The sequence below is a fragment of the Lutjanus erythropterus genome, chromosome 12, assembly GCF_056507025.1.
Source record: "Lutjanus erythropterus isolate fLutEry1 chromosome 12, fLutEry1.hap2, whole genome shotgun sequence".
In the NCBI taxonomy this organism is placed as follows: domain Eukaryota; kingdom Metazoa; phylum Chordata; class Actinopteri; order Lutjaniformes; family Lutjanidae; genus Lutjanus; species Lutjanus erythropterus.
Window position 1 is genome coordinate 17250087 of NC_139328.1, and position 27958 is coordinate 17278044.

The window sequence follows — 27958 nt, forward strand, 5'->3', positions numbered from 1 at the left end:
ACGCTGCAACAAACAAGTATTTCCATTATAAATTAATCTACAAATTCTCTCAATTAATCGAATCGATAGCAAATCATGAAAGGTGACCGTAAGTTCTGAGGAGTATATCCCAGATATATCAATATATTAGACCAACAGTCTAAAACAAAGATATTCAAATTACAGTGTAATAAAACAGCAGACAATCCTCACATCAGAGAACCAGAGATCAGCTGAGAGATTCAACCACTTTTGTTGAACTAATCAAATCAACCAATAAAATAAATCAACAAATTGCTGCAGCTTCAAGCTGCTGAACCAAACATCGAGCCTCTAATGGGCTTCAATAATAATAATAAAACATGAACCAGAGGTATAGAAACACTATTTTCACATACTTTTATTTCCACGATTCTCCTCTAGCATTTTTTTTTTACATTATTATTTTTTTTTACATAAGAACAGACTGTTATACACAGATATTGAAGCAGGGCAAAGGGGGTGAAGGAAGGAGACGAAAACCATACAAAATGGTGTCTACTCAAGCACAACAAAATCTATGTGTATAAAATTGCGTGGGTTGTTCCACTGTGGAGGCACCAACCTCTACCTCAATTCTTTTCTTTTTTTAAATAGATTAATAAAAATACAATCTTTTAAATGGACCTTTTAAAGTGGACTGCAAAATTAAAGAAGATCTAGAGGCATGATGACTGGATCAATAATGTGGGACATTGTGGGTTGATGGCGCCACGCAGGAAGGGAGGAGTTGTGGCCAGGTTCAGAGATGGATTCCCCCCACCCAAAGAAAAAAATAACTAATTCTCTTTTAAAAATGGCACACAGCAACTAGAGCTGGCTACTTTTCACCATATACTTGAACACTCAACATGATCAACAACGGCACACACTGGGGAAGGAGAAATAAAGATGAAAACAAAAACACAGTCTTGTGTACTTTTCCACATGTTCCTGTTCGCCCGCCATCAGAAACGTTTGCTCTCCGTGCTGTAGTGCTTCTTGTTAGACATGTTTTAGTGGAGAGAGCAAAGGGAAAGGAAATACAGATGAAAGTGTGTGTGTGTGTGTTTGAAAGGTGAGGGGGGTAGAAAGCAGCGTTGTGTGACAGTGGTAGGGATGGCACCATGCTGAAATATGGCGCACCATCAGTTTAACACGTACAGGTCTGTTTGCAGAAGGTCGTGTGGATCAGCAGAACTTCCTACAGTCCGCAGCTGAAAACACGCCAACATCGAGTTCCACGCCGCTAAACTTCTTTCGCAGCAGCCGCAGCTCCTGCTGAGGACGCTGCGACTCATAAATACTCAATCTACGGATACCTAGCTAGAACATTTTTCACTCTTGCATAACACAGAGACCACATACACACATACAAACCACCTTTTGTGTTCTCAATTGATGACTTCACAGTCCACTATGACCACACATCTCCATTAGGTGGCGCTTCACCAGACCGGTCGTCAGTTCTCCAGTTTCGAAGCAGCACAGGGAGGTAACTGGAGGGCGATGAAGGGGAGAAGGGAGAGGGGGGACAGCCCTCCTGGAGTCACAGAGCTCGGGAATGTCGGTGTGCCTTCTGTTTGTTTTGTTTCTTTGTTTTAAAAATAGTGTCGTTTCAAATCACAGATCCATTGATTAACCTGGCTGAGGTGGAGCGGGGTCCCCTTTGTTCTGAGGAACCAACATGGCCGCCCCCTTTTGCTCGAGTCAGGGAGGCCAGTTTACCAACAGCACCCCCCCCACCAGCAGCACGGTGGTCTGCTCCGAGGCCCCTGGCTGTCTGCCTGCCTGCTGGCCTTCCTGCCTGGCGGCGGGTTAAGCGGTTATCTTGGACTTGGAGGATGGAGCCATGCACAGAGTGGCCTGTGGGATATGTGGAGAGAGCCTGGAGCTAGAGGCACCTGGGACCCTGTCATCTGTTGGCTGGAAAGTAGTTAGGGTCCAGGTAGTTGTAGCCTGTGCTCTGCGGCAGGCAGTAGTCCCTGTCCAGGAAGGTGTCAGGTTGGTGCACCGGCTCCAAGTGGTGGTTTGGCTTGTGAGTCTCTGTCTTGAACAAGCTGGAAGACAAACATGAAAATTATAAAATGTTGTCAGTGTAAGAGCCACCATCTTGGCTGTCTAACGACCCCATAATTAGAGCTGCAACAATTAACCGACTAATCAATTATTAACGGATAATTAAATGAACCATGACATTTTGATAATCAATTAATTGGTTTGAGTAATCTTTTACGAAAAAAGTAAAAATTCACTCATTCCATCTTATTAAATGTGAATATTTTTTGGTGGCTTTAATCTTCTATGAGATTAGAGACTTGGACTTTGACGAACATTGATCGACATTTTTCACCATTTTCTGACATTTTATAAACCAAACAATTATTAATTGATTAACCAAGATAATAACCAACCAATTAACTGACAATGAAAATAATTATTAGTTGCAGCACCACCTGTAGTTATGTAATAAATGTCACGGAAAAGAGCAGCTCAACAATTTTACTTCATCTGGGCTGTGTCTAATTGTTGAGCCCTGAACAAAAGAAAAGACTAAGGAGAACAAAGCAAAACAAACTCAACTGAGATTCTGTGAGTTGAGCAGTCATTCTTTCCCAGAGGGGTCTCCGGCTGATAAATCAAACCTTAGACTTTCAGGGGGAGGCCCTTGTTAGATAGTGACAGTAACTCAAGGGATTTCAGATTGCTCAAATAAGTAACGAGTACATTGCAATATAGATTCAAGCATTTTTTAATGGAGTGTATTGGCTAAAATTAATCTGATCAAATCCTTTCTTTACTGTACCCTACTGTGTTTTGTCCACTTTTCATCAGCCTGCTAGTTTTGCAGCACGGCCCTCCTCCATCTCAGATGGACTCAACAGTGCAAACTGCATATAAAGGTTATTATTCAAGTACGTGGATGTGAAAAACTATTTGGGCTCACTGAATAATTTGTGGTTCCAAGTTTCAACACTCAGGCTGAAGAAATAAAAATATTTGCTGAACTCAAACAGATCTGTTACATCTCCTCTCTTATTAGACAACAGCACTAGAAGCATCACAAAACATTCAGGTAACAGCTTCTAATCTTGAGCTGGCTTCGACCTTCACTTTCACCAAATGCTTCTCATCTCTGGCAGCAGATCATACCAGCTGTGGCTAATTAAGGTTAATTACATGAGTAACTTGATAACAGGCCAATATTTAACTTGCGTGTTGTCTGGCTAAAGTGCTCTGTATGAGCCAGTTTATGCACTCGTCATTTGTGAGAGGTGAACCTTCACTCTGTAACGCAGCTGTAAAATCACAAGTGGACTGAACTTTTCTGTAGTTCAAACAACTCCAACAGAGTGATTCGTCTTCTCTAGTAAAACCATCAAGCTAACATCACGTCAGTTTCAGGAGTCAAATACTCCAAGTTAAGGTAACCTGTATAAAAAGGACTCAGATCAGGATCTGGCACAAAAGAAACTGATTGTTTATCTAGAGATAAATTTTAAATTTCTGGATAATCTATTTAAAATGGTCACATATGAAGAAGACAGAAATGTCTTTTTTTGTCTAATCCAGGCTAATTTCAAAGGGACTGTTCACCCCAAAATCAAAAATATATGTTTTTCCTCTGGTCTGTAGTGCTATTTATCCTTCTAGATTTTTTTTTTGGTCTGAGTTCCAAAGTTTTGGAGATATTGGCTGTAAAGATGTCTGCCTTATCTCCAATATAATGGGACCAAATGGCACTTGGCTCATGGTGCTCAAAGTGCCCAACAAATACTACTTTCTTTCTAGTAGAAAGAAAACAAAATGATCTGGTAGATTCTACTGCAGAAAGAAAATAGTTCTTGTAGATTTTACCATAGAAAGAAAATAGTTCCTAGATGATCCTGATGAATGTTTGTGGATTATCCCTTTAATACTTGACAAATAAAGGGCCATCACCACAAAATTCAGAAAACTATCTTACTGCTATTTACAACACTGCCCAGAGACATCGCAGACTTACTACAGTAATAACTATGGAAAACTCTTTTATGGTAGACAAAGAATCATCATCTTATATGTACCATCAGTTTGTACAAACCCAAAATACCAGTTCTGTATGCGTCTATATTTCAGTTTCATGACAGAGGTGGAGAATCTCACCAGTCGGAACAGTTGGAGCAAAAGTCGACTGAGTTCTCCTGCGGACAGTCCTGACAGTGCCACCGAACTCCCTGGATGGGCTCCATGCCGCAGACGTCACACTGCAGAAAATGTGACACAACACACATCTTCAGAACACAATAACGGACCAGAGTAAAACTATTAAATGCTGGTGAAAGCAGTCTTAGATAAGGTAATAGGACAGTCACACTCTAAAGCAGGCCCATTTAATTACTATTTTAGAAGGGCCAGATTTGAAGAAAGTAAAGTGCCAAGGGGCCAGACATTTACACTTTTTATGTACAAACTACAAAGTTAGGGCAAATTTTTATTTTATTTTCTCATTCTTAGTTTTCACAAATGGAAAAGAAACAAGATTTACAAAGAATAGGAAAGAACAATGCACTTTTGTAATGCTAGGTTAGAAATAACTTGTTGTTTCAATAAACACAATGTTGCAATTAACTTCTTTATTCATTCAATTGACTCTCGTAAATCCCCTTGACTGAAAAAGCCTGAGTTGAAACTTTTAAAATGCTCTATGTGGTTAATAACAGACATAACCAACTAAAGGGCTCATTAGCCTCCTAATAAAATGATCTTCTAATAAACAATGTAAACACTCATAAACTTACAGTGTTAGCAGGTTATTTTAAGTCACAATTATAAACTTTTTTCCTCCATGTATATAAATTATTAAAAGGCTGGACTGAGGATGTGAAAAGACCAGAATAGCCTGCTCTGATAATGTAAAATACCAATCAAGCTGCAGCTGCTGTACTAAGATTAAGGATTTTTTTTTATTATTATTATTTTCAAATTCCAACCAACCAACATTTTTTTCTACATTTTTACAGCCTCCTCTATTTTTGTTGCATGCTGCATTGTGGGATAAGGATCTGTCAAAATCAGACGCAAAATACAAACAATTCTAAGTTGTATGCTATATAATCAGGACACAAACTTTGTCCCCGTTGCAGGATAATCCTTCTTAGTCAGAATGTAATTTCACTATCCTTCACACATTCAGGGTGCATGTATATGTATAAGTCTGGCTATAATGCTGTCAGTGTGTGTACAGAAGTGTGCAAGGTCTTCACCTTGTAGCCAACGTGCCGCACTGCGACCTTGTCCTCTCGGATCTCCTGGAGCGTCTGTTTTTTCAGTCGCTTCAGCTCTAAAAGCTCTTTGTACTCTGGCAAATTTCTCAGCTCCATAGGTATCGCCTCCTCATCCTGTGTGTGTGTGTGAGGGAAGGAAAGGTAAACACACGCATCCATAAACGTGGACACACACACAAAGAGAGAGACAGAGAGGAGATGACTGATAGTCATCAGGATGTGCAGACAAAACATCTCTACGTGACTCCAGGGATCCAACCTGATAATGATTTTCTCTAGATGTTTTATATCCTGCAGACAAATTTGTTTCCAGTATCGATCAGTCTAATTTCAGCTGAACAAGAGTGATGTGTCCATACATGGGGGATAGGCCATACCAAACTTTTTAAATTCAATATGATACAAATACTAAAAGTTAAACTAAAAGTTGCACCACACCACGCTGCATGTGATGCTGTGGGTTAGGTCTCACTTCTCATATCTCATAAGTTTCCACAGTCATGTGACGTGAATCAGGTTAGGGCTGTTCATTGGCACAAACATTAGACAAAAGTAGTGAAAATGTTGAATGTGATTCAGCCAAATCTAAGATGATATGTAGACTAATATCATGATATTAATATAATATTGATATATTTCCCAGCACTAGTTGCACTGAGCAAAAGTTGTCCTTTTGGCTGAAAGTGCATGAGTGCAAACCTCTGTCTCCTTCACAAAGACATTTCCTGTCTGCTAACTCCAGCTTACACCAACCTCCACCTTCTTATTATACAGAGGGGAAAAACTTCAGAAATGAAAAAAAGTGTCAAAGTGCAACAGTTTATTTTTGACAAAACTATCAGCCGCAGTTCCAGGTCTCAACAGGAAAAAGCTTTGTGAGAATCCTACTAAGCTGCCAATGCATTTGCCCTCAGCAAACCTTCATTCCTTCCTGCAAACATGTTCAAACTAAGTGACAACCCAGTGAAGTGAGAAATTACTGTGGCCCACACTGGCAACACCTTTGTGACTTTGCTTCATACCAGGGGCGTCAGAGATTTTGTTAATGCACTGGTGGAGCCAGCAGCCTGTGTTCTCAGCAGGACACGCCGACCCGGTTTTACATAAAGGTTACCGCCATCAAAGGGACAGAAAGAAAATGTCAGTGCTTGGGTAATGGCAACCGTCAGGAGTTGCACAGTTCAAATGAAAATACAGGCGAGGCTGGCCTGGCCCCCTGCTCTGATTTAGCTGTTTTCAACAGTGCATGCTGCCCTGATTGAAGTGACAAAAAAAAAAGAAGCTACAAACGGGCATGATCAAGAGCCAAATGCCTTGTTTCATCCAAAGGCGTAAAAGTTGAGCTAAAAGTGAGAGGGAGAGTCTGTCATATAAAAGGAGATGTAAGTGACAAAGCAGAAGTTTGCTTGGATTTAAATAGACTAGTCAGGTATAAAAACTAGCTCCCCAAGGCACATAACACGCAGCTTTACTTCGTCTTTATATTACAGGTCACTGCTTGCATGAAGAGGAGAGAGGAGAGACTGTGGATGGTGAGAGAGAGGAGGAAATGTGAGCTTGTGATTAGTTTAATTAAGCAGCAAAGTGCCAGTCTGTTCAGTGACACAAGAAAGTCGGGGGCATTGGATCAGTTACAAGACAATCTCCCAGGACAAATAAATAGGAGCTGAATGTGTGTGTAAAAAGAAACATAATCAAAAATAAAGAAAGAGTATTGTGGCTTCCAGTTGTTAGAGTTGTGAGGTATGACAGAGGACTGACCGAGTCATCAGCCGAGGGGTCCTGCACGCTGCTGTAATACGTGGAACGCTCATCATCTTCATCCATGTACACCGGAGGCTCATAGGAGGTCAGAAAAGTAGACGGCCGGTACAGGTGCTTATTGAGGTGGTGCTGCCTCTTACTGGATGCCTGAGGGAAAAAAAATGAATGGTTACAAGAGCAGGCAGTTTAGGTCCCACTGAATATGATTTGTTCTTAGAAGCCAATACAATAACATGTATTACTACTTTGTTGAAAAATAAAGCACTTTTGCAGATGTTTAAAAGCGGAGCTGAATTGTAAATCAATATCATGATATTACAAAGCATACTTTCCAATACTGTTACATCTTGATGTGGTAAATGTATGTAAAATTAGATCCAATCCAACTTTATTCGTAAAGCACTTTAAAATAACCACACTGGAACAAAGTGCTGTACAGAAATAAAATACAAGAATAGATTAAAAGACATAAAACAGCTATACAATTTAAAACAATAAAAAAAGTTAAATGATGACACTGCTCAATGCACTGAACAATGCATTGTGTTCCACTGTTGTGTACTATAGCTGACAAGTCTTCCCACATAATAACAGATTGTGTTAAAACAGCCACTGAAGTGGAAATAGCATGTTACACTTTGCCTGGAATCATTAATTTTGCAGAATGACGACCCAATATTCAAACAAAACTAATACAGTGGCTTAGTTGCTTTTATCAGCTATCTTACTATCATCAGGGCTACACTGGAATCAGTATATACTGATACTGAGTACATTAGGCTGGGCAATATATCAATATTGTCATATGAGACTAGATATAGTTTTTTATAGTAAGGTACTATTGGGTAGTTTAATCTACAGTAATGCCTCATAAAATCAGCGGTTTGTATCATTTGAGAATTTATGGCATGTTATTTTAGAGAACATGTGTATATCAAAATATACACTGTATATCAATATATTATTCATAAGCTATATCACCCAGCACTGAGTACTAATCTAGTACACAAATCCTTAATAGCAAATGCAGAAAGAAAAAAAGACAATTGCAAATTTATATTTATTTTTTAACTCTCAAAATATCAAGGAGTGATTGTTTTTTATACCTTTCATCACAATTCAGTTTTGAGTACAATAACACACACATAGCAACCATTTTGACATTAAATAGTGATGGGGGCACAGGTGTTACCAATGATACTAATTAAGGTTCCATCCTGCAACATTTAATGCATGGGACCTTACTGAAAAACACTCAACAACAATGAAGAAAAGCATTTGTTCACATGATATTAGTAACTCAGTATAGTTGAGGGGTTTGGTAAATACCTTTTTAGTGTACATGCAGAGGTTGGGTGTTCTTCCAGGCACAGGGATACCAGCTTTTGTCAGTTTGATGAAGTACTTTTGAACCCTACTGGCAACCTGCAATGTTTTAACAGGAAAATGGCTGCGTTAATGATTTCCAACTGAGGAACAGCTGCTCAAAGTAATTGAGGTCACGCAAATGTGTGATCCAGGTACATGCAGGGGGTGCAGTTATCACACAAGTCAGTCCTTGCCTTTTAGAACTGCAAAGTGTACACTCTACACTCTTCCAATTTAACAGCGTGTTCCCGTAGTTAAGACACACAGATTCATCAATGTCAGGACTTGCTAATAAAGACACAAGCACACTCAAGGACAACTGAAAATATGCTGTTCAGCTTCAAGTTCTAACCAGCAAATTCTGTAATTCTGTGTTTTGTTGCGTTTTTTTTTTTTTTTTTTTTTTTTAAATCATTTCATTAATCTTCACTCTTTGTCACCTGTTTTGCTGTTCGATTGCCCAGCTCATCAGCAATCTTCTGCCATCTTCTGGACTCTACTTCCTCAGGAGGGAACTTAACGAGAAGCTGCTCCAGTTTTTTCTATCAAAATAGACAAAACAGAACGTGAAAAACACGGAGGGATAAATACATTTACTGCAATTTGTGTGTGTTTTGTGTTTAATGTATCCAGTATACTTTATCACAAACCAGATATATACCACTCATAAAAAGCCTGTGTAACAGGTGGGTAACACAAATACAGGTTTGGGTTGCTTTTAAAAATGTATACAGTTTCACAAATTGAATAGTTCAGACTAGAATCCTATATATTCTGGATATTTAATAATAAATTTAGATTATTTTCAAAAAGAAACTCAAGAATTACAAGTAGTACTGGGTGGGTGGGTAAATGGGTGTTAAAAGCTGCTATACAAATTAAGTTTATTTATTTTTCCTGCTTCCTGTTCCTTTCTCCTCCTCTCTCTTTCCTTTATGTTATGTCATGTTTGTGAGATATGATAAAAATTGTCACAATTCCATATTCTGTATAAACATCAAGCTTTTTGCACAAATGCATGCAATAGAAATATATGAAACTGATTATTTTCATAGAAATCTCAAGAGAGAAATGGTAGTAGAAATCTGGAAAGAACATAATTTTTCAATACTCATCTCAGCAAACGTTCCTGCACACACTTGGTTATTTATTTGGTGAATGATGCCATTCTGATAAAATACAGTGCAACATCTTACACACTTGCTACCTACCTGTTCCTCCACAGTCCACAGCTGGTTAAACGTGTCAGGCTTGTTTGGGTGACAAATCCTCCCCCTGATCATCTGTCAACAAAACACGAGTGACAGCCGTGTTAAAAGACTACGACGATACAAAAATAATGGGCACAGCACCATTTGAAGAGATCTGTGCATATGAACTGCCTGGCACGCTGAATCTGTCAGTTTGACAGACAAAGATGTGACTCGAGATGCGTCATTGGGAAGACACAGAAAAACAGGAACACTTTTGACTGACAAACAAAATCCTGTTAGATTTCAAAGAGTGTAATCCGGGAGAAATGCAAATGTGCTTCCACAGACCAACAGGAATAAACTAAGAGCTGTTAGTTTGGCATCGTGTGTTCACTGTTAAGAGTTATTATCATTATTGTTGGTATGTTCTTCTTTTGAATATGGCTGGACGATCTATCTTTACATATATTATTTGAATATATTGTTTTGACTGGGGCTGAGCAATACCTCGGTATTAAACTGATAGAGTGTGATGAGACTTGATACCGTCTTACCGGTGCAGGGAGGGTTTGAGGGGAATCTGGGTTGTGATAGTGTTGTTACATTTGTTCACATCACACACCCCTAACAACATCACAGCTAACAACATCATGGCTACTTTGCACTTTTTTTTTTCATCTCAGGCTACATATCCTATTTTACTCACATCTACACTCATTATACACTGCCTGACCAGAAAAAGTCACCACCTGGATTTAACAAAGCAAACAGGTAAGAGCCTTCCATTGGATAATTACTGCAATGATTAATATGTTTAATCTGGCAACAAGTTATTTAAGTCTAACTGATGCAGTGAGTAGCTTATCATTTCTCAAACAGCCATGTCAGAAAACATATCCTGAGGTCGTGGAAAAGATGTTATTCTGTTTCAGAAGAATCAAACTATTGGTCTGCATCAAATAAAGAAAACAACCAAGGAGATTGATGAAACTACTAAAAGTGGGGTAAATAACTGTCCAACACATTATTAAAATGTGGTCCTTTTTCTTACTTCACACAAATTTTACTCTATTCGTGTTTTTCATTTATAGTGATTTATAATTATTTGAAATTACCATTAATCTGTATAAATATCCTGCTTCCATTACATATCTTTGTCACAAGTGGTAAACACTTTTTGCATAAATGTGTATTTATGTATATATTCCATGTATTATTTTCTGTATAAAGAATACCAGCCAATATATCGTTTTTTTTCTCCCCAATATCGATATCAGGCCCAAAAATCCCCTTGTTACAATTAGATATCACAACAACATTACATATTACTATACATATATTAGTATTTTTATCTGTATAACATACACAAACTATATTATTTCATATGTATATTGTATTCTGTGTAACTATACTTAGTATTTATTATTTTTATATTCATATCATTGTATGTGATATCATATTTGTAGCTATATTTTATCCCATGCAAACCAATCTCAGTCAGACAGTTATCCATTTTACAAGGCAATTTCTTTTAATATTCTCTTGTGTAAATAGCTTTTTTATTTTATTGTCTTTTCTTTTCTAACTCTATCTGTGACTCCTGAACTGCTGTTACAAATGAACTCTCTCAGTGTGGAATAAATAAAATTTTATCCCATCATATCTGTTGTATGTTGATGTCGTATTTTTAAGTGTGGACCCAAGGAAGACGTAGCAACTAATGGGGACCCTATTAACCTTACAAGCAAATAAAAGAACAAAAAATCCAAACATTTCATTAAAAGTGAAAAAAAGACCCACATGCATAACAGAGGCCAAGAATAAAACATAATCAGAGGTGTGAGAGAGGCTGGCTCCTCATGTTTCCATAGATACCATCTTTTGTGCTCACACGTGCTGCATGCTCAACTCTGCTGAGGAATAAGAATGGGGGAGATGAGGTTGGAGGAAAGCAGGCAGCAAAAAGCGGTGAGAGCCTGATGATTTGTAGGCCAACCTGCTGGATATCTGTGATTCACCAGCTACAGTTAGAAATGGATGTAGCCTCATCAGCACTAATGATATACTAGGAATCAATCACAGCTCTGATGACAGCAGCAGGATGTGTGCTGTACAGATTATTTTAACCTACCTGTGTTTGCCTGCCGTTCTCTGGAGCGTCACTAGTGGGCAGAGAGGAGTACATGGTGGAGGATTCGCCTTCCTTCTTGGGCTCAACAGGACTTTTTGGTCGATCAGGCAAACCTGAAAGGAGGAAAAAGGATTGGATGGTATTTTAAATGGCAGAAGAATATCTCAGGAGTTTATTTTGATTTCTTAAATGCAGTCATACTAAAATGTTTTTAGTCATCGACTACTCCCAAAAAGTAGTTGACTAGTTGTGGTGGTATACTAAAAATATACGTGCCTTTGTCAAAGATCAGCTTTAGCCGCCTGGTTTTGCGCTTCTTGTCACAGAACTCTCTCTCAAAGTCACCGAGTCCTGAGGTGTACTGCTCCCACGCAATATCAGGGAGCTGAACCACTCGCTGAGGACACGGCAAGCCCAAATTCACCTGAGGGTCACAAGAGTCAGGGGTTACAATCTATTAACAAATGAACGCATTAACTTCAACAAACCATACTGCATAAAGGTTCAATTTGTGACAACATATGAGAAACCAACTGGCATTGCAAGAGTAACTTTTAGTTGTTTTGGGATATTCTCTGCTTTGTGACTTAACTCTGATCATTGCTTAACAGTTCAAGTTAGCACATTTAACTGCCATTTTTCCAAGGTTTTTCGTAACAGATCCCACAACAGGGATTTTCAAGTGATTCCTAAATTTAGATTCAAGAATGAGGATGACCAACTACGTGCTGTGGAGATCCTCCACATCACACTCTGGGTTTTACTAGAGGTTTCAGCACATGATTTCACATGAGGGATGTTAAACATCAATTGAATAATTACTGTTAAGAATTTAACTGATTAAAAATGTATTATCCAATAATATATATTTTATGCACTATTTCTCCAGAGGTCATGCTGAATAAGGAAAGGACAAAAGCACTGTTTCAAGCAAGAGCCTTATTAATTTATTATTCTGTTTGTGCTTCATGAATTAACATTCCATGTAACTAATGTGTCGCTAGAATTGTTTAAGCAAAACTTCAACTGAGAAAAAGATGTGCATTATGTATTTTATTCATAATTATTTGATTATTGATTGTTAATGTGTTAAAGTACTGGTTAAGGAAAATGTACAAAATTCACAACCCTATTTGACACCATCATTTATTTTTTCTTGAATGCACAATATCACTCTCTCAGCAAAAAAAATAACATATGCTCATGAGTAAAACAATCTTTAAGCATTTGCTTGTTGTAACACCTGCAGCAGGTGTTAGCAGATGTATTTAGCATTTACATTGATCTGATTGCACAAATATTTTATCGAGTAAGCAGTCAGAAATATTTTGACAGTTTGCACATCCTGGCCCAGTTGTGAACAACTGCAGAACAAAAATCAGAGCCATACAGTGGAAAAGGAGTCAGCTCACTGAATTTTACAAGCTCCCAAATATTTATTCAAGCAATGTCTCGACCAGCGAGGTATTCCTCAGGCAAAAAACAAGAACAAGATCCTGCGTGCCATGTCTCAAAGAGTGGTTGATGCAGAGAGACTACATATTAACTTGAACATTTCATACAATTCTTGTGCATAAGGTGCTTGTTGTACACAATGAAATGTTCACTCAGTGTCCCCTTTATACCTGTACCAGGATTTCTGCAGGTTAAAATTTAAGAATTTTTAAGACCTTTTAAGACCATTATGAATGCAATTTATAAGGCTTATTTCACGTCCATAGTGGCAAAAAGGCACAAAGGAAATGAAGGAAAATCAGGAGTCTTACTTGCAAAGTAAATTAATTTATGAAATATTATTTCATTGGTTCCATGTTGCATTTATTTTGTAGTTAGGCTTTTTAATGTTTTGGCAAAAAATTGTATTGATCACGCTCTGATGGTAATGCAACTTTATAGATGTATTGTTAATTATTACTTAAAATCTAATTTTTAAGATCTGTCAAAATTGCTGTCAAAAGACATTCTAAAATTGAGATTACTAGTTTTTAGATCATAAAAAGGACAGCTCATCCCCAAATCAAAAATACACATTTTTCCTCTGACGTGTAGTGCATCTAGATTGTTTTGGTGTGAGTTAAACACAAGGACATAGGTCCATATGTCTGTTACCCGTTTCTGCAGCTGCTCCACAAAGCTGATGGGATCGGCAAGCGCCTCTCTCTGGTGACGTGCCAATGTCTCCAGGTCCAGGATGGCCTGCGTGCGCTGGGCCTCGAGAACTCCGATGGTCTGCAGCAGCCTCTGATAACTGACATGGAGGGAAGTGAGCTTAGACAACAGTGGAAGGAAGGGACTGCTACATTATTTAACCTGACACTTGCAATGCTGCAGTGCATCAAACTTTCAGACCCCAGACCATGCATAATTCAACCACGGCGCTGAGAGCCTAAATGCTTGCACAAGACATGAACCGTTCTCAAATCCATTCCACCTATTTTGTAAATAACATGTTTACAGGCAGTTTGGGTGTGCTAGAAATCTTGGCAGTAGTTGGGAATTTATGGAAATAATGCATCTCAACCCAGGTGCTTTGGCAAACACCTTTAGTTACTTGGAGAGAGTGCAGCCCATCAAGAACTGCAGCTGGTAAACAAATATTCAAGAAAAAAACAAAAAGAGAAAATACATTTAAACCATGGCAACACTTTTCTGATCTGTAACTGTGCACACTACATACACTTCAGAGCAATATCAAAACCTTTGCATGACAAAACACTTGGGTTTTGTAGTGCTCGAGGAGCCTTCTGTGCTGTAGAAGCCTGACCTTTCCACTCACACCCTCTGGGGCAACAGGAGATCTGCAAACTGAGCTGTCAATGACTAAGTGTGGTACTGACTCAGAGGCCTTACAGTGCGAGCACAGCTGAAGGAATCGACGCAATTGTGACAGCATCCTACATAGCTATAATCTAATGCAGGTGCTCAGTGAAGCAGAGTGGATCAATCTCCCCTAACAGGACATGAACGAAAATCAATGCACAGGACACAATTTATTCAACAGCTGCCAGTGGTTTAAAACTTCTACAAGCATAACACTGGAACGAGTCAACTGTGTTTAACCCTCATATCCCTTCATTAGTTACAGACACCATTCCTTTTACAACATGTGAAGCTCCACTGACCTTGCACAGCATCAGTGAGTAATGTGCTTCAGCACAAACTGTAAATCTGTCTCTGCAGCAGCGGCACCAAAACATACTACTGCACATTTCCTGTACTAGAGTGATTGTGACTGGAATGTAACCTCGAATGCAAAAGAAAGCATGCTGACTTCCTCAGATGAACAGATGATCTGTGCATTAATCTGTTTTAGGGAAATGAGGAGGACTTGGCTCTGTGTCTCAGCACTCTGGACTCCAGCCAGGTAACCAGGGACAAGCCTGGTGTTCCATTGCCACCTACTGGGCCCAAGGTCCACTGACAAACACTGGTGCCAAATGAAAAACTGGCTAGGACAATAGTGTTGCTATGCTAATGCCTGGTAATCAAGGATAGGGGTTTGCTTTATGAAATATGTACATGATATATAGGTAGAGGGAACTGTGTCAAAATAGGCAAAACCGTAAGATGTAAACACAATATATTCCATATACACATAATCAATCATGTCAATGTCAATTCTCCATATTCAGCAACCCTAAAATGCCTAGTCATGCTTCTTCTCACTGTATTGATCTAAGCCTTCAAAAATTCTCCTTACTCAGCACAACCTAAAACTTGGCATGTCACAGAAACTTGATCAAATTACCATGAAATACGAGAGCAGTGAAATCCTATTCTAAAGCCATTCTCCAAATTTGAAACATTCACCAATACTGGTGTCAAAGACAAAGAGACCTCAGCATATGACATCTCTGAGCCCCTACAGTCTTCTGCCCTTCCTCCTATGAAGATGCATCATGAATCAGCTGACCTGCCACAGTGCAGTTAACAGTGCTTGACTGAGCGCAGCGTGGGACCTGTCCACCAACATCAACATCCAATCCTGCATGACAACTGCCAACAACACTTGGAACAATGAAGAAATCCTTTCCTCTAAAACAACTTATCTTACTGAGAAAAGAGAGAACAGAGGCAATCAGCAGAGTAATTTTAACATCAATCTCCGCGGGCTTTGACAATTGGCAGCCAATTCACACAATCACAGCACCAGATTGAAGGTGGAAATTAAATGCTAAAATATGTAAAACCTGAACAATAAGACAAGAGATATAGTTAGATGCTCACCAGTATTCCCATAATAACTAAGGAAAGACTCTAAAAATAACTCAGATAATTAAACTTTCTGTCTATGTGTTGGTGGTGTAAAATCTCACATATTCTCATATGCCAATTTATTGTTTCTTTACATGCATTTTTTGGAAATTAGACATAAGAGTGTCTGCTGAAGAAAAACAATGTTCTTCACTATATGGCCATGGAAATTTCTGAAGCTTCATTGTGTCATCATCACACATTGATATACAATAAACTCAATTTAAATATCAGAACCCTTGAGATCATAGCCAGCATAAATACATTTTCATCATCAAACACTGTCAGCAAACAACTGAAAGATAAAGGAGGGGGGGTACTGTTCTGCCTTGTGCTTCAATAATTAATCAATCATTAATAGGCTTTTTAACTAATTGCCAACTATTATGATAATTGATTAATCATTCTCAAATATGTTCTGGTTTCTTTACTCCTCTCCTCTACTCAGTAAACTAAATATCTTTGGGTTGTGGACAAAATAAGACATCTGAGGATGTCACCTTGGGCTCTGAAGAACAGTTATCAATATTTTTCACCCTTTTATGACATTTATATTGATCAACCAACTAATCAATTAATTGAGAAAATATAATCGGCAATGAATATAAATGTTTGTTGCAGCCCTACTTTTGCCAGTCAAATTTTGATTTTTTGGGTGCCTTTTCTCTAATCTTTGCTCATTTCTTAGGAACTACTGTAAATTTGACCTCTTCATGGCTTTAACTAAATGAAGCAATCTTAAAGAAGCTAGTAGGGATCACATGAACTAATTCTTGAGAAACAAGTCAAAAAAAGATGCGATTCTTCTGGACCTGATTGGGACAGTGCATACACCTACAAGTGTTCTCGCCCGCATTAAATGCCAAAAGAAAAAGAAGAACTCCTGGAAGAAGAAGTTGTTGTTTTTTCAGAGTTAACAACATGGTAAGGATGGCAGTAAGTGCAGCTGCAGTGACAGCTCTGCGTCTACTCATCGAAAAGAATATCAGTAATTAGAGTTGCATACAGAAGTACTTTGAGTTTGAGGTGAATAATCAGGGATGAATAATAAAGTCACAAAAACCAGTTTGCAAACGGTCAGCAAACTCAGACGCAGGAGTAAACAGACAGCTGGTGATTGAGTTTCAATTCTTGTTACCATTATAAAGTATTATCCTTGTTATCCTTACCACTATTTTTGTTTGAGACTGCCGGCATTGCTGTGTAGCCAACTATGTTCCATGTTTGCAATGGCTAAATGCTTAAGGCTTCAGCTATAGTAATGCATAGCATGCATAGCAATGCATAGCTGGTAGTAGAAGGCTAGAAGGCTAAGGCTATGCTGACTTCTTAACGTTCAGTCTGTGTCATCTGTCATTAAAATACAACATTTGCATTTTAAATACATATATCTGGACTAATGGTCTGTCTACATATCAGTAAACTTAAACTACTGCTTGCACCTGCCTGATTTGAGCCAGGATTAGTAATATACCCATAGCATTTCTTCTTCAAAGCTCACAAGAGTTTTAATTTCAGGTAGCAAATAAAAATTTACAATGCCTGAATTTTATTTTTGATTCTGTTTTTTTTTTTTTACATGATATTGATTCAGGTATCGAGAATCTTGTCATTTCACTGGTACTGGTATTGACTACTTAATTCCTGGTACGGCAAAATCCCAAGAAACAAGCTCATAAAAATATTCAACCTATGAGGAGGGGTCACAAGACTGAGCCAAAACACTGAGAACTTCTGATGTAGCCTAAATAATCAGCACACAAGTAGAGTCAATAATGTTTTGGACACAATCTGACTGATTCTTCTACATATTTAAAACTAAATGGAAAAATATGAGGTTTAACAATGTTCGAAACACTGCACTTTCAAAACATCAGAATGATAGCACTTATAAATCCCCCTCAACTCAAATGCATCTGTGGTTCATTCAAAACCAAAGACCAGAAGTAACACAATGATCACAGAATACAGTGATCAACATGTGTGAGAGCTGCATCAACAAAAGAAGAGGAGAGAGCAGAATCCCCAGGGGAGCTCCCACATACTCTTTGTTATGTTTAAGAGCCAGGTGGTCCGACTCAAAGTAATACACGTCTGGCTCCTCCTCTTCCTCCTCCTCCTCTGCAGTCTGGCTCTGTGCCAGCTCTTTGCTTCTCTCAGCCTCTTTGCCTTCCATGGGCACACCTTCTTCATCACCTTCCCTGTCCCCATGATCCATGGAGACCGGCTCCTCCCTGGAGGGGCCGACAGAGTCTGAGGGAGCAGGTTCCTCCACCATAGGACAATCCTCCTCCAGCCCAACCACTACCTCCCCCTCTTCCCTCAAGGGACCATTGTCTCTGGGAGGAGAGCTGAGTTTGGAGGAGGAGGAGGAGGCCTTGCCACCAGTGGCAGCCCTCCTGGGTGAAGTCCGTAGGGTGTATCTGTGTTCATAGAGCTCTGTGAATGAGGGGGACGTGCTGGATATTGAGGGGTTCTCTGTGGGGGAGGGGGTTGTTGCTAGTGGGGGTGTAGTTTCTCCTGAGTTGCTGTTGTTGTTGATTGGACTATTGTTCATGTTGGCGGTGGAGGAGGAGTTGGAGGCAGCAGCTTCTTGCACCGGTGTTAGTGGCTGACCATTTGTATCATTCTCAGTCTCCGTCACCTGCTCCTCATGGGCAAGACATAGCGGGTCGCCCACCACATCGACCTCCACCTCCTCCACCTCCTGCTCCTTGGCCACTATCAACTCAGGGACAGGATCTTCTGAAACAGCCTCAAAGGTCGGTGCAGATGAGGCTGGTGATTCCCCTGAGCCAGAGACCTCCATCTGCACAGAGACAGAGTTTCTACAAGGCACAGCGGGGTCAGGGGATGAGGGAGCCCCTGTCTGACTGCCATTGAGCAGCGACGGGCAGTTGGTGGTAGCAGGGGTGGGGTTTGCACTAGGCTCTTCAGTGAGTGTGCTAGGCTCCTCTGCTTTATTCTCTCCGAGTCCATTAGAGGCCTTGTGAGCATTCGGGGGCTGAGCTGCCCCGTCGCACTCCACATGACCATCCTCTGTTGCTGTCCCCCCTGTCGCCTCACCTTCCTCTTTACTGAGGACGGGTGAGGCAGGAGAAGTGTTAGCAGAGTTTTGGCTGGGAAATTCCTCACAACTGTTGTCCTTGTTAGTCTCGGGGACAGGGACTGGACTTTCAGGTTTCAAAAGCTCAGAGTCCTCCTCGTGTCCCTGAGACTCTCCAGAGCGGGAGCACCGCTTGGCCCTTTTGATTTGAGGGCAGGCATCCCGCGCCCCCTTACCTCTATCACAGTTCTCGGACTTCTCGGGACTAATGTCTTTTTCTAAACAGGACACGCCCCGCTTTCTGGAGCTGGTCCATTGCTCCGCCTCAGACGGAGAAGCGTTTGAGTCAGTTAGCTTTCCCTGCAAAGGGGCCTCCTGCTGGCCATCTTGCTGAGTGTCCTCCTGGGCATCTTGCTTTGTATCCTGTTTAGAGTCCTGCTTAACGTCCTGCTTGGCGTCCTGTTTCGATTCCTGCTTGACGTCCTGCTTTGTGTCCTGTTTTGAGTCCTGCTTGGTATCCTGTTTCGACTCCTGCTTAATGTCCTGCTTTGACTCCTGCTTGGCGGCCTGTTTCGACTCTTGTTTGACGTCTTGCTTCGTCTCCTGCTTGGCGTCCTGCTTCGACTCCTGCTTGGTGTCCTGCTTCGACTCCTGCTTGGCGTCCTGCTTCGACTCCTGCTTGGCGTCCTGCTTCGTCTCCTGCTTGGCGTCCTGCTTCGTCTCCTGCTTGGTGTCCTGCTTCTTCTTGGGGGAGCGGGCCCTGGGTAGTGGAGACACTGAGGTGTCCTCCGGCTGGGCGATGCTGCGGTTCCTGAGGGTTCGACCACAAAAGTTTTCATCCAATCCATTGAGCCCCACTGACGACCTTGTGACGCGCGAGGAACGGGACGCGGCCATACTACGGCGGGTGCCTACAGTTTCCTCATCCTGGTGCTCTCTCCTCTGCAGCAGAATGTGGGCACCTGCAAAACACATACAGAAAGATACATACACTTCATTAAGTCAAAATAATCCAATTTTACAGCTCAATAGTTACACTACGGCACTACCTTTGCAACAGTTATACATTTGATTGGTCAGTCAAGCTAAAAATGAATGCACGGATGGTACCCTGGGGTGCGTCAAACAAAAGCGTTAACCAACAGGCCTTTGTTAAATACCGCTCGGGTCATTTCTCAGCTCACTCTAGAGGGGTATTGATTTCTCTTGTCATTGTAACTAAGCAACACCTTCAGTCCACAGGCAAAGCAAGATGTCTTATCCCAGGTCTATACAAATTACAGACCTTTCCCCTATATTTAAAAAGGTGGACAATCTCATACTGGCAGAACAAGTCTCTTTTGACACTTCACAAATGTCACAGCTTTGAGGTTCATCTGTATGTGCTTGTTAACTCAAGAAATAAAGGTGACTACAGCGCAACAGGCATTTTAAATATTGAAAAGCCCCCAAAGCTGGCAAACAGATGATTTACAAAAACTACCTGTATTAAACCAAAAAATCAAATACACAAACCATCATACAGAATGTGTGTGTATGTTTCAGTGAGGGCATATTTATTTCCTCCCTGCAGAGATCACTGCTTATTCTGTCACACAAAGAATAAATATGGTTTACTGGTTGACTGATTTCTGACACAGAAGATACATTGTAATTGTCTCACTCAATTCAGGAGAGATAACAAACACTGCAGACATACGTTTGTCATCACAAACTGTAGGCTGTTTATCTCTTTATAACAGGTGTGCCAGAGGACCAACGGGCTGCAATCCTTTCGCAACTTATCGGAATGTACAAAAATTGAAATGCTCCGACAACAAGAATCCTACACAAGGCTTACAGGCTTAGAGTGAGGACAACCATAGAGGCTTAGGACATGACGATTCCCTTCCTGACATAATTTAAGGCACAACAAAGCCCTCCAAAACTCGCTCTGTGTGTCACCTATGGTATCCCGCAGATGAAGTACATAACTGTGCATCAGAACAGAAATGCTTGCTTACAGTATGAACTGGAAAATTTACACAATCCAAATGCTAATCCAAACATCTTTACCTTCCTCACTTTTATCTCACTCATATTAAGGTTGTTACTGACACAAACACAACTCCAGTAAAAGAGCTGGGCTACTCCTATATAGGGCTGCAACTAACAATTATTTTCATGATCAATCATATAGTTTATAAAATGTCAAAAGATTGTGGAAAAATTGTTCATCACAATTTCCTAGAGCTCAAAACTGACATATTCAAATTGCTTTTTTTTAATCCAATCAACAGTCCAAACCCCAAAGACCTCTTAATTTACTATCAAAAAAGATAAAGGAAAGCAGCAAATCCTTACATTTAAGAAACTGGAACCAGCTAATATTTGACATTTTGCCTGAAAAATAACTGAAACAATTAAACCATTATCAAAATAGCTGTCAACTAATTTTCTCTGAATCACCCCCTTGATTAACTGAATAATAGTTGCAGTTCAGCTCATATATATACTGTATATATCCAACCAGTTTATTCTGGTTTCTCTTATTGTTTTATTGAGCACATAGCATAAAGGTCATGGAGATACAAAGCAATGTGTTTGAAAAAAGAAACAGAAAACGGCTGGCTGAAAACACAATGGCAGAGTAGCTTTCACATTATAAATGCCACCTCAAGAGAGAGACTACATTAAAGCTGCTGTGGAATGTAAAGAACAATAAACAATAAGCAAAGTCGCTCCATTTTCCAGACATTAACTCCACAATCAAACAACTCATTTTAGTGGGCAAGTCTGCAACTGTAAGCCTAATCTACATCAACAACTTTGAGATCACACACACTTGAACAGTTGAGTATCCTCCAGATGATAGCTCCAACTAATAAATCTATTAGAGGACAATAAAAACGAGACTTAGTAAAGGTCATATTAAAGTGACATTCGAGGGGAGATGATCTAACGTGGTGTCCTTTTGCTGAAGATAAGACGTAGTCATAGTCCCCTGTTGTAGAGGAGAGAAATTACTGCGTCCATTAGCATTGTGGACATGGTTCTCATTTACATTAATTCCAAGTACATCAATCTGTGGGCTGACCTCTGTCAAAACTGATTTAAAAGCTCCTTGTTGCCTTTTTTTAGACAATCCCACCCTTCTCCTACACTGTGCTAATACAGCAACATCAAAACCAGAGGCTACTCTGGCTACAAATACATTTTGATAACATCCCTTCAGGGAATTAACATACTAGTCACCTGGAACAAGCCCTACCACATGCACATATTACTCACACTCAGCTGAAGACTCCAGCTGAGAAAGCTAATGTGATTTGTCCATGCATAAAATAAGAGCGAGAAAGAAAAAAAAAATACACAAATAGGGGTTAAGGGGGCAGTTTATTCAGACTGAGCACTAACCCTTACCCTTGAATTGACAAAACCAATTAAGCCTGCTCATCTGACCTGCTCTTGAAAAACTAGAGAACTAATCACAATCAATCACTTCAAGATGATCAGGGTAACAGTTTGGCTGAATGACTGAAAAATTTGTTCACACTCCCTGTCCCAATGATTAGCACATCATTGGCAAAGCCTCAATTTATAATGAATCAATAAACATCTCATGCTGCCTTCAGGTGCCTGTTGGACATATTAGAACAAAAGTTTTGCGCCAAGGAACCAATATATAGAACGGTGTGACTAGTTAAAAAACACAGCCTCTTTCTAAGCTTAGCCTCACGTAAAACACGTCCAATGGTGGTGCAATGACTGGAATGTCGTAAGATAGTACAAGTGGCTAGATACCATGTGGGACAGCCTGCTTTTTTCCAGTCCACACTGTTACCAATAAAAAATTAAAAAAATGTTCTTCATGAGGACCAATCACTAACCAACTACTTAAATGACAGGGTGCTGAATGTGTAGTGAATTAGCATTAAATGATAACATAGATTTCCCCCTAGTATACACAATATGAACATTAAAACAGAAATACTTTAGAGATGCAGGATGCCATTATGGAGAAAAATTATTTGTAGAGTCACACTGTCTGGTTGGTCCAGTTGCCAGCGCTTTGGATTGGTGGCTGAAAGACAGTTCATTGTTGAGTTTCATTTCTGGGCTTGACTCAGTTTGTCTCAACCTGTCAGTCTAGCACGGCAGGGACATAAATTTCCCTTACAAACGGGTTACCCACTTGAAGTTGTTTTGTAAATGAAGATGAGTTTGATGAAGCTTGAGCTGATCAACTATAAAGAGGTGGATAAACAGGTTGTTTCCTTAAATTCTTCACAATAAAAGTGCACTGATATTTTGTTATTTAAACACTTTTATCATGATGCAGCATGAAATGTTCAGTTTTCATCAGTGGTGACTTAACACAAATCCTATGCAGCTGAAACTGAACCAAAACAAAAAGAAAATGCAGATACCTGACAGTACAAACAGCAATGCAGAATAGAAAATAAATGAACCACAGGGATTCATTTAGAGGCTACAAAAATATTGACAGCTGAACGCACATAGGCTTTTAAAAACATCTTTCTCTCTGCTCTACTGCACAGACATGAGTTGAGTCTCACAACACACGCTTGTTAAAAGGAGTCGCATGGGTTGGCCATGCTCAGCGAGACAACACCAAAGCCCACCTGGAGGCAGGTTGGACACGCTTTGGCTCCACTCCGGAGAGGGTCCATCTTGGGCGCAACTTGGCACAGCTCGGAGCATTAAAAGCAGTAATGGAAATCCAAATCACTGTGCCACAGTTTAACTTTGGTCAAAAGCGTGAATGGACAAGCCCCAAAACATTTGCGAGACCAAACAATCAAATATCTCACCAACCTGTGATTGGCTAAAGTCTCACATCACAGGTTAGATCTTCTAAAGCTTGAAAAATTAGCAAAGAGAAAGTACAGAATTTAAGTTTTCTCTCAGAACACTTATTTATATTATACTTTAAGTTTATTCTAGAACATTTTCCCAACAGCGCCAAAAATGAAATGCCTACCCCAGCTTTAAGCCAGTTGCTCCACACCTGGATAAAAATCATGCAAGGATAAAAGGTGTATTAAAGTGGAAACAGACAACTTCTCAACTCTCCCCCTGGCATTTCCAAGTGGTATTATTGTAGGTGTTACAATTGATAAGAACACAATGCCAGATTTTGATTGTTTCCTCAGAGTCTAGCTCCGTGGAGAAAAGATTGCCACTTTAGAAATGAGAGAAATTAAAGAAGTATGTTCATTGAAGAGGTAAACTTAAAAGTTACTGATGTGCACTGCACAGTAATAACATAGCTTGAGTAGTTTTAGCCAATAGCTTCGCACAAACAAGTACCTACAGCAGGGGTCAGCAGCAATGTGGAGGCGGGAGTAAGGTTAGAAGAAAAAGCTTTAATTTGGTCATCAATTTAGTCTATAATAGAGACATAATTTTACTGGCGAAAAATCATGCCTGGCTGATTTACATTGTGAAAACAAGGCTTGTTGAGCACCAATCTAGTTTCATTACCACATTTACTTAATGTGAAGGTTAAGCAAAAAAGGTTTCCACTTTATAAGAGCTAGAAGGAAATAAATAGCTCAACGATATGTTTTTTCTAAATGCTTTCAATTCATCAGGACCATAAAAGTCAAAAAAAAAAAAGATCTGATATCAATAAACCACTCTATGGTAGACCTGCTTATAACTCATGTCAACACTAAGGCCATAACATCTCATGAGGAGTCACAAGTGGACATTGCTTTGTTTAATGGGGTCAAAAGCCAAAATGGCTGGAACCCGCTTTGTTAGACCACAGACCAGCATTTGATTTGTGTTTGCTGTCTACTGTTGTTGGGTATATAACAGTGGACAGTGCTCTGTTACTGATCAGATAAGAAATGTCATATTTTCCTGGGTATATTTTGTACCATATATAAATATTTAAATGTTACAACTTCTACTAAATACAATACAAATGACATTAAAATATCCCTGACTTTTCAGGGAACATCTTATCATAGCACATCAGGTCCCTAATCCAACAGGTACTAATTTACCATTATTAAATAGTAATCAGGTTTGAGCAAGTTATTTACAATCTTATCACAGTATACTGTCATCTATAGCCACTGATATCAACAAGGTTGGAAAATAATTAGTACTGACGGGCAGCAGTTTAGCCATGAACTTTCAAAGTGTCAATGCCAGAATATGCAGTGCTTCCTCAGTAATATTAATACAGCTGTGGTGCTTTTAGTAATAATTCTAGTTTTTAGCCTCATATCTGCTGCAAACTAGGGCTGCAAAAATAACCGAAATATCAGCAAAACGGCAGTATCACCAAGTGCAATATCCAAATGGCAGAAGCTGTGACACAATGTGTGACAAAACAGAATAAAGTACTGTAGTGCTGCAGTGATGCCCTAGCCTGCAAATCTTGTTCAAAGGAGTTCAGACAATGTTTGTTTGGTACAGAACCCAGCAACTGTCACATCATTGTGATTTCAATAGCTTGTTTCCATGAAAATGAAACTTGAGAGACAAAAATGATCATTCTCACTAATCATGCATCATACTGCAATATCCATCCATATGTTTCATTAATGATATTGTGCAGCCCTACTTCTAAAGCAACTGGACCACACTTAGTTTCATTATACATAACATAACAGGCAGAATCTGAAACATTGTTTGTAAACACACCATTCAAAATCGGCACCTCCTCAAGGGCTCAGTGAATGAGAGATGGAGCGCTGGTAGTGTGAACAAAGCAGTGAAACGGAGAAATAAAATGTTATTTACTGACTGTTTCACAGTGGTTACATTTTAAAGCCCAAATACACCAGATTTTGTATGAATACAGCCAAAGTGATCCTCAGTCTGCTCTGCCCATGTGTGTGTCTGTGTGTAAAACTGTTTCTGCAGCTAACACAGACACAGTGTAAATCTGCGCACTGTAGTGGCTGGGGAATACACACCTCTACCAAACAGGCTCAGTACAGAAGCATCCCAAACACAGCAAAGCATGGGGAAATAAGAAAATAGAGGCAGCAGGCAGGGTCTGCAGATACAGACACAACCATACACTTAATTAGACATAATTTAAAGGAATTATATTTATGTGTCTCTACTTTGTTTTTACATTTTTCATGTAATGCCTTTAAAGTTAACTTTCATCGATCGTACATATGTTTCCAGTGGTGGTAATCCTCTAGCTATGGTGGTGCACCACTGCTACATGAATACAGAGAAAACACTGAGATGTTATTAGTCAGTGCAGCAACCTGGATAGGACCCATGTGTGACTGTAATTCTCAATCAACCACTTCCTGTTCACTAAAGCGCGTGTTTGGATGAGAAGTTATGTTAACACGTGCTGATTACATTACTATCATCATGCCATACCAGGGCTTGCACATGGTTTATCTGCCACAACATGCGAAACATTGGTTTCATTGAGATTTTAAGGTTGTAAACTCCAGTTACACACAAGTAAACACACCTTACAAGACAAGTGTGAAGGCTATTGTTGGCAAACCAGCTAAGCTAACTGAGTTTAGGATCAGAAATTTGTTTCATGATAAACAAACAAGCTTTGTGCGTTTTTACCGTCGTGTTGTACTGTTTATCTCTGCTACTGACCTGTAGTTCAACACTTCCACGGGGCCTACTGGCAACAAAAAATCCACGGAGTGGTGTTGGTATACATACCGATGAGAATCGCTCAAGTCCCACCATCCCAGCTAATCAGCTGCCGCGAGCAGAATATGGACAAAGTTGGAGTCTAGAGGATGCTGATAAACTACAGACTAGACACCGCTGCAGCTACACGTGCCACCGGTTAAGTTAACACTAGTTTGCAGCAAGTGAACTCTGAAGTTTAGGATTAAAACTCCAACACACATTTAAGCAAAACAGCCGTTGATGGAGCTGACGAGCAAGCTAAACCTTAGCATTGGACCAACTTCCAAGCAAACCTTACTAGACCTAGCTTGCCGTTTAGCGGGCTAACCTTAGCAAACTAACTTACCGTTAGCTCTCAGGGCTAAATATAAAACATTACCGCTTGAGACACCAAACTGCAGACTGTTGCACCAGTGAAATCCAAATATTACCTGAAACGCTTCCCATGATACAAACAAATATACTACAATTTAACATCTCAATTTTCTCTTTTTCTTGTGAACGACTAGTTAGCCAAGTTAGCTAACGTTACCTTCGCTAGTTCTCCTCGGCTAGTTTTCCTGTTAACTGCATCGTGCAGAAAGGAATCGTGGCGATTTCAGCTGTAGCCCCTCTGGTAACATTAGCTAACACGCTAGCTAAACTAGCTCGACAACTGATGCAGGCATGAAGTCCACTAATAAAACATATACTGATGGAATAAATCGCTACTAACATTGTGTTTCACCGAGGTTTACATTACAGCTGCTGCGCACAGACAGAAGCAGCATGGTTAACAACCAAGCGGTATAACGGCGGTTGGTAACCAGTTAGCAGCTCCGGCTAGCCGCAGCAGCCTAATATTAGCTAGCCAAGCTAGCTGATTGTTCCGCGCATAACTTTGCCGATGTATTTGTGTACTTCCAACCATGCCGGTCATAGACATTTTTGGTGGGCTAATAAATTCAAGTTTTGTCATATACTGTACTACAAGCACCGAACTGGAGGTACACTTCTAAATAGCGTTTGTAGCTCAAGAATTACACATACCTCACTTCCGTAAATTTGCTGCACGTTCGGCCGCAGCCATGTTTTCAATCCAGTCAACTAGTCGGGGTGTGTGAGCCGATTCAACCGCGCTCGTCAAAATGCAACACTATACTGTACATTTTTGCCCCTGCCAAGAGTGCAGTCGGCAACACACTCTCGGGGTCACCCTACCCAATTCATAGTTGTTTATTAATCAGATTTTATAATGGATAACACACAGCATAATTGACTTTTCTTTTGTAATTTCCCCCTAGTTTCCCACCTA

General features: G+C 39.9%; 1 protein-coding gene across 2 annotated transcripts; it reads right to left on the bottom strand.

The window, feature by feature from the left end:
* Window positions 1–353: 353 nt before the first annotated feature.
* Window positions 354–27842, bottom strand: zzz3 (zinc finger, ZZ-type containing 3). 2 transcript variants are annotated; one of them, XM_084732981.1, is made up of 12 exons: window positions 27694–27842; window positions 18020–19982; window positions 13830–13968; window positions 11997–12144; window positions 11721–11833; window positions 9608–9679; window positions 8837–8938; window positions 8358–8453; window positions 7026–7175; window positions 5244–5378; window positions 4144–4244; window positions 354–2057 (listed from the first exon to the last, which is right to left on the bottom strand). In XM_084732981.1, the coding sequence occupies exons 2-12, from the start codon at window positions 19915–19917 to the stop codon at window positions 1913–1915; spliced, it is 3099 nt and encodes a 1032-aa protein (XP_084589107.1). In that variant the 5' UTR covers window positions 19918–19982; window positions 27694–27842; the 3' UTR covers window positions 354–1912. The 2 variants fall into 2 exon arrangements, with proteins under 2 accessions (XP_084589107.1, XP_084589108.1); XM_084732982.1 differs by lacking the exon at window positions 27694–27842 and adding an exon at window positions 27197–27473.
* Window positions 27843–27958: the final 116 nt, after the last annotated feature.

Coding starts and splice junctions, on each gene's coding strand:
- zzz3 (XM_084732981.1), bottom strand. CDS start 19,917: ATGGCCGCGTCCCGTTCCTCGCGCGTCACAAGGTCGTCAGTGGGGCTC. Junction 9,680..11,720: donor AGAACGGCAGGCAAACACAG/GTAGGTTAAAAT, acceptor TTTTGTTGACAG/ATGATCAGGGGGAGGATTTG. Junction 2,058..4,143: donor TGCTCCAACTGTTCCGACTG/GTGAGATTCTCC, acceptor TTTGTCTTCCAG/CTTGTTCAAGACAGAGACTC.